We start from the raw sequence: 16272 nt of genomic DNA on the forward strand, positions 1-16272 counted from the left end.
TGGTGACGAATAGCCTCCCCCCCTTGCGCCATATCTTCCATTCATGAAACCCTGAAAATGGCGCATGCGCATTGTTCTCCGGAGCTCTCCCATTCATAAAAGTGTAACCCCCACGCGTTTGCGTCCGGGAGTCGTAATGCCCTCCCATTCACAAAAAACGCTCTCCCAAAAGCATCTGCGCAGTAAGGCTCCTAACCCTCCCATTCATAAAAAGCCATTCTCCCCCTTCTGGAGTTGCAACATCGTGTCAGATAGTCCGTGTCTCCGCGAGCTGCAGCACACAGCGCTCGTGCTGCTCTGGATTTTTAACTTGGCCTTTTTTGTACAAGGAACTACTCGCTTTTTCACACATTTACCAGCATATTGGAATATAAACTCGACTGAACTGAAAAAGAAAATGCGCCGTTTCTCAAAACAAGTAAGTTATGTTTTTGTGCGCCATCAGTTGGAAGCCACTGTTGTTCTATATTAACTGGCTAGTGAGTGTGTCCTTGTTTGTACTCGGAATAGACTAATGTTTTAGCTTTTAACCTTGTATTTTGCTTTCTACGGCTGCCAGTGTCGCACTTTGGCAAAACTACGTCTCTGTAGCCTACTTGTGTCAATATTTAACTGGTAACCAACATGGCTCGGTCGTGTTATATCTAAAAGGGATATATATATATATATATATATATATATATATATATATATATATATATATATATTTGGGTGAAAATGTACAATTCACAGTTAGGAAGAACATACGGCACTCGGTTCGTGGTTTCTACTGGTTAAAATAGGGTCACGGTATTCCGCACATTACCCGGAGTAGACTGTAAAAGTAAATATTATAGCAAAGCAAACCCTGTTTATTCCACTTATTTCTTTGCTCTTGTTTGCTCGTGTTATGTGAGAAGCTACAGAAAACGTTTACGGTGGGCGAAATGTAACCCTGCGCTGTGGGGACTCGTGTTAACCGTAGTGGCGTAGCCTTTAGCTCGCCAGTTCGTCACTACATGTCTCTATTAGTCTATTCATTTGCCTTTTACAAACGTACAAACCAAACCTTAGCATGTAATAAAACCAAACGTCGGTGTTTACGACCATTCGTCGCGTTAACATTCGGAAATATGTGGAATTAATCAAATGTGCGGAAAACTGTGACCTGTAATAACGTGACGTTTACGTGACGGGTTTATTCTCATTGAGAAAAAAGCCAGCAAGGTTTGTGAATGATTGACGCACATCGCAGTGTGTCTGATACAACTCACATTTATTACTCATTTTAAATTATTATCATATATTATAGTGTTATTTATACGTATTGAGGAAAGGTTTTCAGATTAAGGCTATTCCGAATGGTTGCGTTCATTCTGCATGCAGATGTAAAGCTCAATGAATACCGTTGTGGTATTCCGATACATTTCAAACAATAATTTTATGTAAACGTTCTTAAACATGAACAATCGGTTCTCTACGACTGAATACTGAATGTCCTATTAGTAACGATTCAATCGTTATAACGATACAGGCTTTGCGAGGAACACGATCCATTTTTATTTGAAATGCTGCAACAGGTTTATATATATATATATATATATATATATATATATATATATATATATATATATATATATATATATATATATATTCGTCCAATATACATAAATCCAATTGTACATATCTATTGGTCTATTTTTCATGAATGTAGCCTGTTTCAAATATATATATATATATATATATATATATATTCGTCCAATATACATTAATCCAATTGTACATATCCATTGGTCTATTTTTCATGAATGTAGCCTGTTTCAGATATCCACCAGCAGTTTGCTACTTCTCAGGCTTCATGAAAACCAAAGCCGTGGGCGAACAGACCTTTACCTGGTAACAGCATTTTAAAGCCTTAAGATAAGCCATGCAACAATCAATTGTCCTTGCTTAAATTTTTTATTGCGTGAATTGACATTTCACTTCAATTTGTTTTGTTTCCTTGCATTACATTGAGTGATTGTTTCATTACACAGATTGATGATATAATCCTTGCTTGGTTGCCTGCTGACTGTTAAGGTTCAGGACTAGGGTTTGTTAATTTAAGTCATATAGGTTGTTTTATTATTGCCGTTGTTGCTACTGGATTCGTCTAAATTCAGTTAGTGTGACAGTCGGTCCACCTAGATGATCTTCTTCCTAAAATGTAGAGAGCAACGGTAATAAACTAGAGCAGCAAGACTGATAAAAAAAAGAATGCCATCCTTAAGTCATGCTTTTTTCTTTCCAGGGCTGCTAGATGCTGACCTGAACCTTTGGTGTATGCGGGACATATCCTTCAGATGGAGTCAAGGGTTGCCCACCACATTCCTGGAGTCTCCTCCTCCATGATGGTGCAACCTTTGCTGGACAGCCGGGTCCCTTATGGCAGGCTTCAGCACCCATTGACAATCTATCCTATTGACCAGATGAAGTCCTCGCATGTGGAAAACGACTACATCGACAGCCCTGCAGTGGTGTCGCAGCAGCCTTCGAGCCACAAGGTGGCCACCAGGGGGCAGGAGGTCTTGCTAGGTGCCCAGCACCACCCTCACCTGTCCCGCTGTGAAGCCCCGGACGCCACCACCCACCCCTGGATCTCATTCAGTGGCCGACCCAGCTCCATCAGCAGCAGCAGCAGTACCTCTTCTGACCAGCGTTTGCTTGAGCATGTGGCGCCCACCCCCTTGGTGGATTCTTATCCCAGCAACGGAGGCCATCCCAGGATCTTGAGTACAGAGCAACCGAAAGTGCTTTGCTCCAAGCCTCAGAACTCGAAAACAGGGGTGGCTTTGTCAGCTGAGAAAAACCACATGCCTTTGTGCGAGAAGTGTGGAAAGTGCAGGTGCACGGAGTGCACTCTGCCACGGACCCTACCCTCATGCTGGGTGTGCAACCAGGAGTGTCTGTGCTCAGCACAGAACCTGGTGGACTCGGCCACCTGCATGTGCCTAGTCAAGGGTGTCTTCTACCACTGCACAGAGGACGAGGATGACGAGGGATCCTGCGCCGACAAGCCGTGCTCCTGTTCACACTCGAACTGCTGCGCTCGTTGGTCCTTCATGGCAGCCGCTTCACTGGTGCTGCCATGCCTCATGTGCTATTTGCCTGCCATGGGTTGCGCAAAGCTCTCACAGAAGTGCTATGACAATGTAAGGCGTCCTGGCTGCCGTTGCAAAAGCCCTCAGTCCTGCAAAGAAGCAGAGGTCAAGCGCTGCCCTCTGGAGAAGCAGGCCTCGTGATGGCATGTTAGAAAAAAATGACAAAGAGGGACGGAAAGCTGGCAGGACCTTCTCTAATTCTTATGTACTTCCCCAAATTATGGTACTTAAAGGGTTCATGCTTGATCCTCACTGTTGTAATGACCTGCCTCAAGTCAGTCACGATGTTTGCTAGAGGGACTGGCAGGAGCATTTTGGCTACAAAATGAAAAGGCCTATTTTTGGGGTTCTCCTTGTGGCTGTGGAATCAAAGTGTTCTGCCATTTTAGCCACTAGTTAAAACACTTGCCAGTACAGAATGCTGCAAAACGTATGTTGACAAAGTTAATCTCTGCACATCTGCCACCTTCTATTCCTATGTTGATTTTGCCTTTGGGTGGCTCGCAGTAGTCAAAATAAATACCATCTATACAAGAGCATTCTATACTTTGGCAATCCCTCCCCGGATCTGGCACTGAGAAAAAGTTGAGGTGCATTCCAAGCTGATAACATGTTACAATCAAAATAACTAGACTTTATACCTCTATGCCCACTTATAAGCTTGTTATAGAGCTTTTTCCTTCCTTTTTGGGGGTGAGAACAGGAGGCAACATTGTTTGGTTAAAGGATAGTGAGTTCCTTTGTTGTCCATTAACACAATGTAATACTTCAGAAATTCAACTAGAGCCAACCATTCATCATAGCAGAATAGGATGTTTTCCATCATCCTGCAGACAGGTTTGTGGAGTTTTGTTAACAAGTGGCTTTCACATGTATTCAAGTGCATGACACACAGTACACACAAAAAACTTCCTTCCACAATATATCTTCCAAATATAAGCAGTTCAATTTATTGTAGGTCACCTCAGGGAGAATAATTTTCACATATGTATAGCATGTAATTTCAACATGGTAGGCAATTTAATAAGAAACAAAATAGTATCCATAAGCTACAAAACTGGGTAAGCCAAAGGCTTATTCTAAAATAGTAAGATTTGCCATTTCTACTACCATTAGCAATCCTGAAACACCTAAGACTTACGACAAAAAGCACAGCATTATGTACAAATGCATGTAAAATTCCATTGTGAAATGTCTGTAGTTTGTCATTTACCATACCCCTCCGACAATCCCTAATAATATAATAGTAATAATAGTATGATGCCCTATTTAAGTTTGATTTAGTGATTTGTCAAAAAATATCCCCACAAATTAATAGCCAAAGCAGCTCACCAGAGTCTTTTTCTTTTAAAAGGGCATGTTTTTTGCGACCAGTCTGATGGCAAGGTACGACAGGTTTTCAACAATCCCTGAGCATAATAGATACAGTAGAACCCACATTTCCATATACTAAATTCCCACCATACTCATTTTACACAGTATATTCCGCTGTTTGTACTTATATTTGTTGCACAAATCAGAAAAAGCAGAAAAAACACTACTGTTCTAAGTCTTGAATGTATAAAGGCTAGGGTATAAATCTTTGCAATCTAATTCTTGGATAGGTGCCAAAGTAGAAACGTGCAAGGAAGTTTGCATAGTTGCATAGGTAAAATGTATCATCAATATTCTAGTTCTAGAACTATGCAGGATTCATCCTATTGTAAATAATGTCGAGAAACTAGCTGTCTTTTTGAGATGCATTTCAAATGTCCTAAAGAATTGCATGGTACAATTTAATTACAATTCAGTACAAAAATATATAGATGAATATTATATATTTTTTCGGGAGGGATGGGTGTGGGAGGGGGTTTAAATTATGTGGTTGTGCAGTAGAAAGCTAAGAATCAAGGTCTTTCTATTACAAGCACTTCATTTAGAAAGGTGTGCCAGGCAATAAAAAAATACCTCTGTTTATGTTAACCATGCCTCATTAGCACGAAAGGCAAGGCTAATTCCTGGTTCCTCTGTGCCCCTGAAACTGTAGATTTAATTGAATCCACTGAAGAAACGCTATTTTAACATAAATCGTTTTCATTTGTATGTGTTTGTTGTGGCCACAGCTTTTTTTTTTTGCCTTCCTCCTGAAATGGTAAAACATTTTCTGTGTTTGATTGACATATACAGCTGCTGTGCATGAACTTGTCTGGGAGGGATAGGGAGCCCTCTCAAGTAACATTCCATTCCATCTTATTCAGGATTTCTAGCCTTTACACCCCCCACCATCCCTAAACACACAAACTGTGTGTTTGCATTGCTGCAGTGTAATTTGACCTTTACAGAAATGAACGATCTTCCTATTCACAACACAAAGCCTAAGTGTTAAGGGTGCTGTGATGATTTTTGTGGTACACTTTCTTGGCCTCTAGTGTTTTTTATCAGTTACCCCAATTAGGCAACCTTCCAAACTGGGCTTGTACTCTGCATTTCTTTAGCTTTTCATTTTTAATCTTGCTAAAAGAGCATTGTGCTTTTGTTTTATTTCAATATGGCGAAAAGGAAAAGAACTCCCACATACGAAAATGTCCCTTTATAGATATATTTATTTTGAAGTTCTATTTTATATAGTATTTATTTAGATGCCTACTTTTGTTTGTGAATAAAAGCTTATGTCAAAACAGAATGTACAATTAAAATTGGAAAAATATATATTGTTAAATATAAATGTTGTGGTGTCTTTATTTCGTCCGGTTTTACACAGAAGCTAGCTGAATTACAAGTATTGAGGCAGTCTGTACCAGCTTCACGAGAACAAAGCAGTTCAAGCAGTTAAATACAGAAGAAGAAAAAAAACCACAATATGCAACAAGGTGGACTTGGTTACCAACTTACTGACTTGACAGTGTCTTTGTTTGTGGCTTGAAGTTCTGAGCCCTTCTCTGTCTTTCACAATAGGATGATGGATTTCCTCAGTTCAATAGCTTCTCATTCATAAAGTTGCCCTTTTGCTTATTAAGATTCAAAGTGCATCAGATGTAGGAGAAGCCCAGAATGCATGTCCGCTCTTTTTCTGTACTTGTGTGGTTTAATCTGTTTCCTCTCTGTGTCTGTGTGGTCAGGAGATTCTGGCTCGAACCTAGAATCCTGCTGAGCAGGACTATAATTGCAATCCTACAAAATATACGTTTGCTAAAGCAGGTTTTACATTTCTTCCGAACATTTCTTTTTATTGTGTTTAAAATGTGGCCTTTATAGGATACATTCGTAGTGATTATTACATTAGAATAATGTTATTACATATTATGTACAACATCCATTTTACCAAAGGAGCCTAACGTTGTCTGTTTAGTTTCACCAGTAAACAATAATGCCAAAAACACAACATTATAGTAGAACATAACATTTCCTTAGAGATAATTGTAGAACAAGAATAGGTTCTTGCTAACCTAGTTATATACTAGAGCAAATTATGGACTTAGGTAATTATTGTTTAAAGTTAATAAAACTCTCTGCTTCCATACTTTACATCACATTATTTTTAATAGCAACCATAAACATATTAATAGATAGCTGATTGATATCAACCATGAACATGTTAATAGATTACTGATTGATATCAACCTTAAACATATTAATAGATTACTGATTGATATCAACCATGAACATATTAATAGATTACTGATTGGTATCAACCATAAACATATTAATAGATTACTGATTGATATCAACCATGAACACATTAATAGATTACTGATTGATATCAACCACGAACATATTAATAGATTACTGATTGATATCAACCTTAAACATATTACTAGATTACTGATTGATATCAACCTTAAACATGTTACTAGATTACTGATTGATATCAACCATAAACATATTAATAGATTACTGATTGATATCAGCCATGAACATATTACTGATTGATATCAACCATGAACATGTTAATAGATTACTAATTGATATCAACCTTAAACATATGAATAGATTACTGATTGATATCAACCATGAACATATAAATAGATTACTGATTGGTATCAACCATGAACATATTACTAGATTACTGATTGATATCAACCATGAACATATTAATAGATTACTAAATGGTATCAACCATGAACATATTAATAGATAACTGATTGAGATCAACCATGAACATGTTAATAGATTACTAATTGATATCAACCATAAACATATTACTAGATTACTGATTGATATCAACCATGAACATATTAATAGATTACTAAATGGTATCAACCATGAACATATTAATAGATAACTGATTGATATCAACCATGAACATGTTAATAGATTACTAATTGATATCAACCATAAACATATTACTAGATTACTGATTGATATCAACCATGAACATATTAATAGATTACTGATTGGTATCAACCATGACCATATTAATAGATTACTGATTGATATCAACAATGAACATATAAATAGATTACTGATTGATATCAACCATGAACATATTAATAGATTACCGATTGGTATCAACCATGAACATATTACTAGATTACTGATTGATATCAACCATGAACATATTAATAGATTACTGATTGGTATCAACCATAAACAAATCAGTAAAAAAAATCTAAATAGCTAAAAATAATAAATAAAAAAACATTATGATAAATTACTAGTAAATGAACATTAAAAATGTTCTCAGTATATTTTCTCTGCAGTTTATTTTACATTAGATAAATTTACCACATGAACAAACAGCAGTACTACTGTAAATTAACACTTATAAAGCAGTAAATTGGTAAATGGACATGAAATCCTCAAGTTAAATATTAAAGATTGAGCAAGAATTAATCTGGTAGTCAGTAGTATGGTAAAAATATATAGAAATTATTCTTATTAAAATTATTATATTAAAAAAATAATAAAGTAATAGTATAAAAATGCATTGATGTATTTAACTTACATTTAAATATCATGTATCATGAGTTATGTTAATATAATACATTGTACTGAGATGAAAATGTGTACACATTTAAAATATGAAACTCTAATCCAACAACATTTAGTGTAGGATGATTAGCCTTTTTACTTCAGAGTGCACAAACAACATTGACTAGTAGTACAGAGTAAGCTTTAACAAACCATTCCTATTATTGTAAGCTTTCACTGGCTATACAAGCCATTTTTTATGATCTTTAATTAATTAATTGATAGTTATAGTACTGTATATAACATGTAACTGCTTTTTAATATGTATTCAATAGTGATACATTTAAGAAATGTTCATAATTTGATCGTACTTAGTTACTAAATCACCAAGGAAACTTATTGTAAGTGTTGCAAACTTAATTTAATGTCACTTTTAGAAACAAAATCCATGTTGTGTGGAATATACAGTATATCAGTGTTTCGGCATCATGTTTGCTAAATATTTATCTACAGTGTAGGCACCTGCAAGGTGTAGGCACTTTGACCCATTCCTCTATGCAAATCTGAAATGCAAAGCATACAAATAATTGCTTTGCAAGCTTGTGTGTTTTTAAACATTCAGTATTGTGTCCGGGCTTTCTGCATTATACGTGTAATGGTAGGTATTTTTAAAACTGGAAAACTGAGTTAAGGTATTGAGGTCCAAAATAATGGTCTAATGTTTTGAGGTCATGTGGATAGTTTGCTTTTTGTAAGGGTTTGTATATCAACCACTCCTGGAAGCTCCATCCTGTTTTGCATTTTTTTCATTCCTAGGCAAAATACAAACCTCATTAACAGAGAAGTTGGGACATTTCGTAAATGCAATAAAAACCAGAATCTGTAATTTGTTCATCCTTTTAAAACTTTATTTAATTGACATTTGTCTACAGGAATGCCTTTTAATGTTTCGGCTGACCAACTTAATTGTATTTTGTAAATATAAACACATTCAGAATTTGATTCCTCTAACACTTGAAAAGGTTGGGCAGAAACATTGTGTTACATTACCAATCCTATTAAACACATTTGGGAACTGAGGACACTATTTGTTGCAGTTTTGCAGGGAAGATTATTACCTATTCTTGCTTGACACAAGACTTCAGCTGCTTGACAGTCCACGGTTGTTGCTGTCTGATTCTCCACTTTATGATGCACCATACATTTTCAATAGGACACAGATCTAGACTGCAGCCAGGCCAGTCAAGCACATGCGCTCTGTGTCTATGTAGCCATGCTGTTATAGTGCATACAGAATGAGGACTGCAATTGTCTTGCTAAAGGATATCACCTTGATGGCAGCATGTGTCTCTCTAAAATCCCAATATAGCTCAACGTTAATAGTATCTTCACACATTTACAAGTCACTCATACCCTGGGCAATTATGCAACCTAATATCCTGAGAAATGTTAGCTTTTGCACTCTAATTACAGTTGAATGGTATTTGCCTGACTGTGACTGTAAACTGTGACTCTATTTCACTCATCAGTCAAAAAAACTTTTCTTTACAAAGACATTTTACAAACATCTTACATCATCTTACAAACCCTTCAGGAGAGCATTCCATAATTGACTAAAGGTGTTCTAAAGGCAAATACTCCTTATTACTTACTTGCAATTAATTAATATTACAACCCCAAATCAGAAAAAGTTGGGACAGTATGGAAAATGCAAATAAAATAAAAATGTAGTGTCCCTTACATTTACTTTGACTTTTTGAACCCAAGATATTTCATGTTTTTTCTACTCAACTTCATTTCACTTGTTAATATACCTCCATTCCTGCATTTCAGGCCTGCTAGTAATGAGGTGAAAAAACTAAATAATTATGTGATTCCAAACAGGTGATTGTAATCATGGTTTGGTACAAAACAGCATCCAGGAAAGGCTGAGTCTTTAATGAGCAAAGATGATCAGAGGATCTCCAGTTTGTCAACAAATATGTGAGAAAATTTAAAAACAATGAACCTCAAAGAAAGATTGGAAGGGATTTGCATATTTCTCCCTCTACAGTGCATAATATCATTAAAAGATTCAAGGAATCAGGAGGAATTTCAGTGCGCAAAGGCCAAGGGTGCAAGATTAAGCCGAACACCTGTGATCTTCGATCCCTCAGACGGCACTGCATCAAGAACCACCACTCAACAATAGCTGATATAACCACATTGGTGAGGGATTACTTTGGCAAACCTTTGTAAGTCACTACAATACAGAGTTACATGCACACATGCCATTTAAAACTTTACTGTGCAAAAAAGAAGCCTTATGGTAACCATGTCCAGAAGCGGCGTCGACTTCTCTGTGCTCGGAGGCATCTAGGATGGACCATCACACAGTGGAAACATGTATTGTGGTCAGATGAATGAAAAGTGGTAAATGCTTTACTGTCCCAATTTGTGTTGCAGACCTGAAATGCTGGAATGGATGTTTATTAATAAACGAAATGAAGTTGACCAGACAAAACATGAAATATCTCAAGTTCATCCTGTCTGCAATGAAATAAAAGTCAAAGTAAATGCAAGAAACTCTGTTTTTTATTATTTGCATTTTCATGCTGTGACCCCTTTTTCTGATTTGGTGTTGTATATAAACCCCCTCTACAATCTGTTAAAATATTGTGCTACCTTGTTGGAACCAGTTCTAGTAAGACAAATATATTACCAGGTGACTAAAGAACATAAAAATATTTTTGCTCTGCACCAGAGATGAAAGGAGTTGGATAATAGCACCTTCATGTACAGAGGATATATTTTCACACATTGATGGAAGGATTCCCTGCTGATACCCTGAAGCGTGTTACAGGATCAGGAGAACAGATTCCACCTTTTACCACCTCTTCTATGGCTCCATAAAGTTGGCAAATAAGCCTACTTTTACCATTCCCACTCACCTGTACACCTGTGGGTAAAGGTGCTGCATTCATTGGCCCCGCCTCCCTCTTCCGCTCACCCTCTGGCTATAGAGACTGTTTTGGTTAAGAGGAGATCTGAAGAGGAACTCTTCTATTCACAAGCAATGCTTGTCAAGGCCTGAGGCTGCACACACACACACACACACATAAATACACACACTCACACACACCACCACCACCTGCAGAACCTGCTATCCGGAAATAGTGGCCAACAACACAAACATTATATCACAGTGCCATCATCACACACCTTGTACACATCAGCGGCAAGAAATATGATTCACAGGCTTTGACAATAGGCTCCGACCATGACTCAGTTTATACTGACCGCTTTTAGAATTTTGAACTACAATGCATTTGACAGGATATAAAAGAAAGCTTAGTCATATTTCCTGTTTTAACCAAGTGCATTAAAGTTTACAGTACAGAGAAAAATCCCAGTCTGGCTGGCTCTTCCACTGGTCTGCACAAGGTCTAAATCATCATCCATAATTTATAACACCTTAGAACACTATTTTAGAAAAGTTTGGACATTTTGTCAAACACGACTTCTTAATTAACTGATAATTGTAGAAAGAAATGCAACATGCTGCAAAAAAGTTAAGACAGAGTCGTGTTTACCCCTGTGTTCCATCACATTTCCTATTAATGAGACCTTTTAATGGTTTGGCAACTGAGGGAACCAATTATTGCAGATTTGCAAGTGGTTATTTTCTAGATTTTTGTTTGACATGAGACTTCAGCTGCTCACCAGTCCGTGGTCGCCATCATCTGATTCCCCTCTTCATGCTGCACTATACATTCTCAATAAGAGACAGATCTGGACTGCAGGCAGGCCAGTCAAGCACACAAACAATTCTGTGTCAATGTTTGTAGCACATACAAAATGAGGCCTCGCTTGTGTCTCTCTAAAATTCCAATATACACCAATGAGGCATAACATTATGACCACCTTCTTGTTTCTACACTCGCTGTACATTTTATCAGCTCCACTTACCATATAGAAGCACTTTGTAGTTCTACAATTACTGACTGTAGTCCATCTGTTTCTCTACATACCTTTTTAGCCTGCTTTCACCCTGTTCTTTAATGGTCAGGACCCCCACAGAGTAGGTATTATTTGGGTGGTGGATCATTCTCAGCACTGAAGTGACACTGACATGGTGGTAGTGTGTTAGTGTGTGTTGTGCTGGTATGAGTGGATAAGACACAGCAGCACTGATGGAGTCTTTAAACACATCACTGTCACTGCTGGACTGAGAATAGTCCACCAACCAAAATTATCTAGCCAACAGCGCCCTGTGGGCAGCGTCCTGTGACCACTGATGAAGGTCTAGAAGATGACCAACTCAAACAGCAGCAATAGATGAGCGATCATCTCTGACTTTACGTCTACAAGGTGAACCAACTAGGTAGGAGTGTCTAATAGAGTGGACACAGTATTTAAAAACTCCAGCAGCGCTGCTGTATCTGATCCACTCACACCACCACCATGTCAGTGTCACTGCAGAGCTGAGAATGATCCACCACCTAAATAATACCTACTCTGTGGTGGTCATTTCGGGGTCCTGACCCTTGAAGAACAGGGCGAAAGCAGGCTAAAAAGGCATGTAGAGAAATAGATAAACTACAGTCAGTAACTGTAGAACTACAAAGTGCTTCTATATGGTAAGTGGAGCTGATAAAATGGACAGTAAGTGTAGAAACAAGGAGGTGGTTTTAATGTTATGGCTGATCGGTGTATACCTGCGTTGATGGTATCTTCACACATACAGTATTCAAGTCAGTCATGCAAGGGTTTTGTCTTTTGCATCTTTCACTGATAACAGTCTGGATGGTCCTTTTCATCTATGGCACATATAACTTGACATTTCCACTGTCTTTATGACTATCTGAGATGATCATGGGTCCAGAGAACTCCAATGTGTTTCCAATGAGTCAGTGAATGTGTGTACATAGAATACAACTTCAGGTTGCATTTCTTAATGCAGCGGTGGACTACATTAAGTAACAATGGTTTTCCTAAGCACTCTCAAGCTCATGTGGCTAATTTTATCACAGTAGTATGACGGTTTGTCATGCAATGCAATTCAACAGTGGTTTCTGGCCTAATTTTACACGGACTGAGATCTCTTTAGATTCCCTGAATCTTTTCACAATACTATGAACAGTAGATGGTGAAAGACAATATTTACATGCTTAAATATTTTAAACTGACTGACAATTCTCTCCTAATATTCGGCACAGTGTTAATCTACAACTCATCACTGTTTGTAAAGACCACTTTTATGAGAAAGCTTTCCACAAGATTTTGGAGTGTGTCTGTTTAAACTTGTGCCCATTTAGTTTGTTGTTGGATGAGAAAGTCTAGCTTGTAATAAACATTTTATTTCCTCCTGAAGGTTTTCAATTGGGTTGAGGTCAGAACTCAGTGCAGGTTACTGGACTTTCTCCAAATCAAACTAGGGCATAGAACACAGTCATGCTGGAACAGAAATAGCCTTTTCCAAACTGCTGTCGCAAAGTTGGAAAGATATTATTTAATTTAAATGATCGTTGTTGTGAGTGAATGAATAGGTGGGTGTGTAATAAACTGGAATGATTTGGTGCTTTGTCAAATGTGTTTCTCGACCTTGTTTCCAAATGACATGGAAGCCATAGTGACACACGTCTTACACAAAATGGTCAAAAGTATTTGGACCACTGACCAAGAGCTTGTTGGACATCTATTGGACACCTATTTAAAAAACAAATGGTATTAAAATAGAGTGACCACTATGTGATCTTTTCGGCTATAACAACAATTATGGAGTCTCTATAGGAATTTGTGCCCATTCCGTCAAAAAGCATTTGTATGGCTGGGCACTGATGTTGGCCAAAAAAGCTTCAAATGATGTTCATGTTCATTCCAAAGCTGTTTAGGGCTGATGTCAGGGCTGTGTGCAGGTCAAACCAAGCTTTTCTTCATGTCTTTATAGACCTTGCTTTGTACACAAGGCCACAGTAATGCTGAAACCGGAAAGGGCTTTCCCTAAACTGATGCTGCATATAGTAAGCTGGAGGCATATCATTTCTTATAAATATATATATATATATATATATATATATATATATATATATATAATTGATTTATTACACTTGTCAGCAATTTTTGTGTCTAAAAATGAATTCAATATAGTGTATAAAGTGTATATTAAATGATGAGGGTGGCTTTCAAAATTACTGGGGTCAGAGTGAAGGGGCAGACATTGTACGGCGCCCCTGGATCCGAGAAGGTTAAGGGCCTTGCCCAAGGGCCCAACATTGGCTGCATGGCAGAGCCGGTATTCAAACCCACAACTTTGTAGTTGGTAATCCACAGCTCTACCCACTCTACCACTATTCCACTGATAATTTGATTAAAAAAATTATGCCTAAATTATATATTCTAAAGATTTAAAGAATATCATGCTAGGGAAGTACTTTTAAGCTCTATGAAGCATTCCTAACATAATATGATTTTATTTACTAAACGAGAACAATCCGTGTACACAAGATCAAATTTTTTTTCTTTCAAATCTGGCATGAGGCCACCACAGGACATGTGGGTATCCATTCTGTGTAATTAGGGCAGCGTGGAAAGCCAAGCCAGCCATTGCATTTCCGAAGTGAACTCATCCATGTTGCTTTGGTTCAAGAAAACGTCCTCTCACAGATGACATATTGCAAAACTCCTGAGCACATCTGGTGCTGTACTCATCTCCTCCGCTTCCCCCTTCCCTCCCTCCTCTCCCCTCCTCCAACCCCCCCTCCTGTTCCTTTTCTTCAGCAGCCTTGAATATGAATGCAATGCACCAGAGAGGCAAACATGAGCACAGCTCAGTGATTTGTGAGGCTTGGGGGATTCGGTCAGCTAGGTTGTTCATGAAGCCTACTATCGGTGCGTATGTGTGTTTGCATGGGTGGGTGTATGTGTATTGGGATGGGGGTGACAGCAAGTGCATGCCGTTTGGAAATGCTATCTTGACATTTTGCCTGCAGGATTAAGAAACCTATTCCCCCTGCTCCTGAAAGTAAGTTAAAGTATCAAAAACAGCAAGCTCTTGTGGAAACATGGCCACCGCTTAGCAATAAAAAAGCATTGGTGGTTTTTAAAATATAACCGGTCTAGAAGAGCGAAACTAGGAAAGACGGAAATGAGAGCCACAAGAAGGCAACCCTGACAGTTGGCCAGAAATTTAAGCATGAACCAGCTCGATCTCTCTGTTCTGTAAAGTCCATGGCATGCGTCCAAGCGGCCAAATTTTTAAACAAAGGACTACTGTCTTGCATCATTTCCCCTCTACAGAACAGCTCTGGACAAACGCACCTTATCACAGTTTACTGCCGGTCTATATCAGAAGCATGCTCTGTGCTAACACCCAGCCCGAATGGATTCGCAGTGCTTCAAATGCAGGCAGTTGTAAAATGCACAGCAGGGCCACTTTAGAGGAACTATTTTACTCATGCCCCATAAATTTGCCATTTTCTGATGGAAAGATTCCTCCAAGTCACTTTTACATGATGAAAACTCAACTCCACCCCTTTCAGAGTTGTACTACAGGTAGTTTTTGACAAGGCATTTGTCGACAGGAAGCTTTCACCAGGCAAACACTGTCTTCAAGGTTTCAAGGTTGCTCATGCACTGTTATCTCTATTAGAGATCTTTACGACAATTATACAATCATAAGGACGGTGCATGCCAAGCGCACATACTCAAACAGGAAACATACATGGAGCCACACACACATACTGCGCGAAAAACAGCCCCTCGACTGAGTCCCCCGAGGTGCCGGAGGAGCCGGAGCCAGCTGAACTTGGCTTCCAATATCAGAGGCGCGTCACGCCCACTTGGCTTCGGCTGTGGTGCATTCCTGCAGAGCTCATTGTCAAAAGCCAAATGCTTCCTCTGGTGCACAGGCTGACACAACCACAACGACATTTCATAAATGTGCCGGGCTCACATGGAGGACAGCTGCAATTTGCTTAGCCAGTCCTTGTCCCCTGTCCTTCCACGGCCTTCTAGCTTCTTCACTTATTTGTGCAAACATGTTGACAGTTCGGGTGGCGCGGCCATGCAGTGGGTAGCAAGAATGGCTCGAGTTTGGGTGGCCGGAGTCCTTTCTGTGTGGCGTTTGCATGTTCTGTCCAATAAATCAAACCCACCACAATCCTGACCAGAATAAAGCTGTGGTAAAAAAAGACGAATGAATACATGTTCCAAAATTTGAATTTCTGAGAAGATGGTCTGTTTTAAAACAAAAATCCATTTTAAAACCAAGTGGAATGTTCTG

General features: G+C 38.5%; 1 protein-coding gene across 1 annotated transcript; it reads left to right on the forward strand.

The window, feature by feature from the left end:
• Nucleotides 1–259: 259 nt before the first annotated feature.
• Nucleotides 260–5823, forward strand: spry4 (sprouty homolog 4 (Drosophila)). Its single transcript, XM_063011336.1, has 2 exons — nt 260–418; nt 2270–5823. The coding sequence occupies exon 2, from the start codon at nt 2322–2324 to the stop codon at nt 3258–3260; it is 939 nt and encodes a 312-aa protein (XP_062867406.1). The 5' UTR covers nt 260–418; nt 2270–2321; the 3' UTR covers nt 3261–5823.
• Nucleotides 5824–16272: the final 10449 nt, after the last annotated feature.

Source organism: Trichomycterus rosablanca, chromosome 16, assembly GCF_030014385.1.
Source record: "Trichomycterus rosablanca isolate fTriRos1 chromosome 16, fTriRos1.hap1, whole genome shotgun sequence".
In the NCBI taxonomy this organism is placed as follows: Eukaryota; Metazoa; Chordata; class Actinopteri; order Siluriformes; family Trichomycteridae; genus Trichomycterus; species Trichomycterus rosablanca.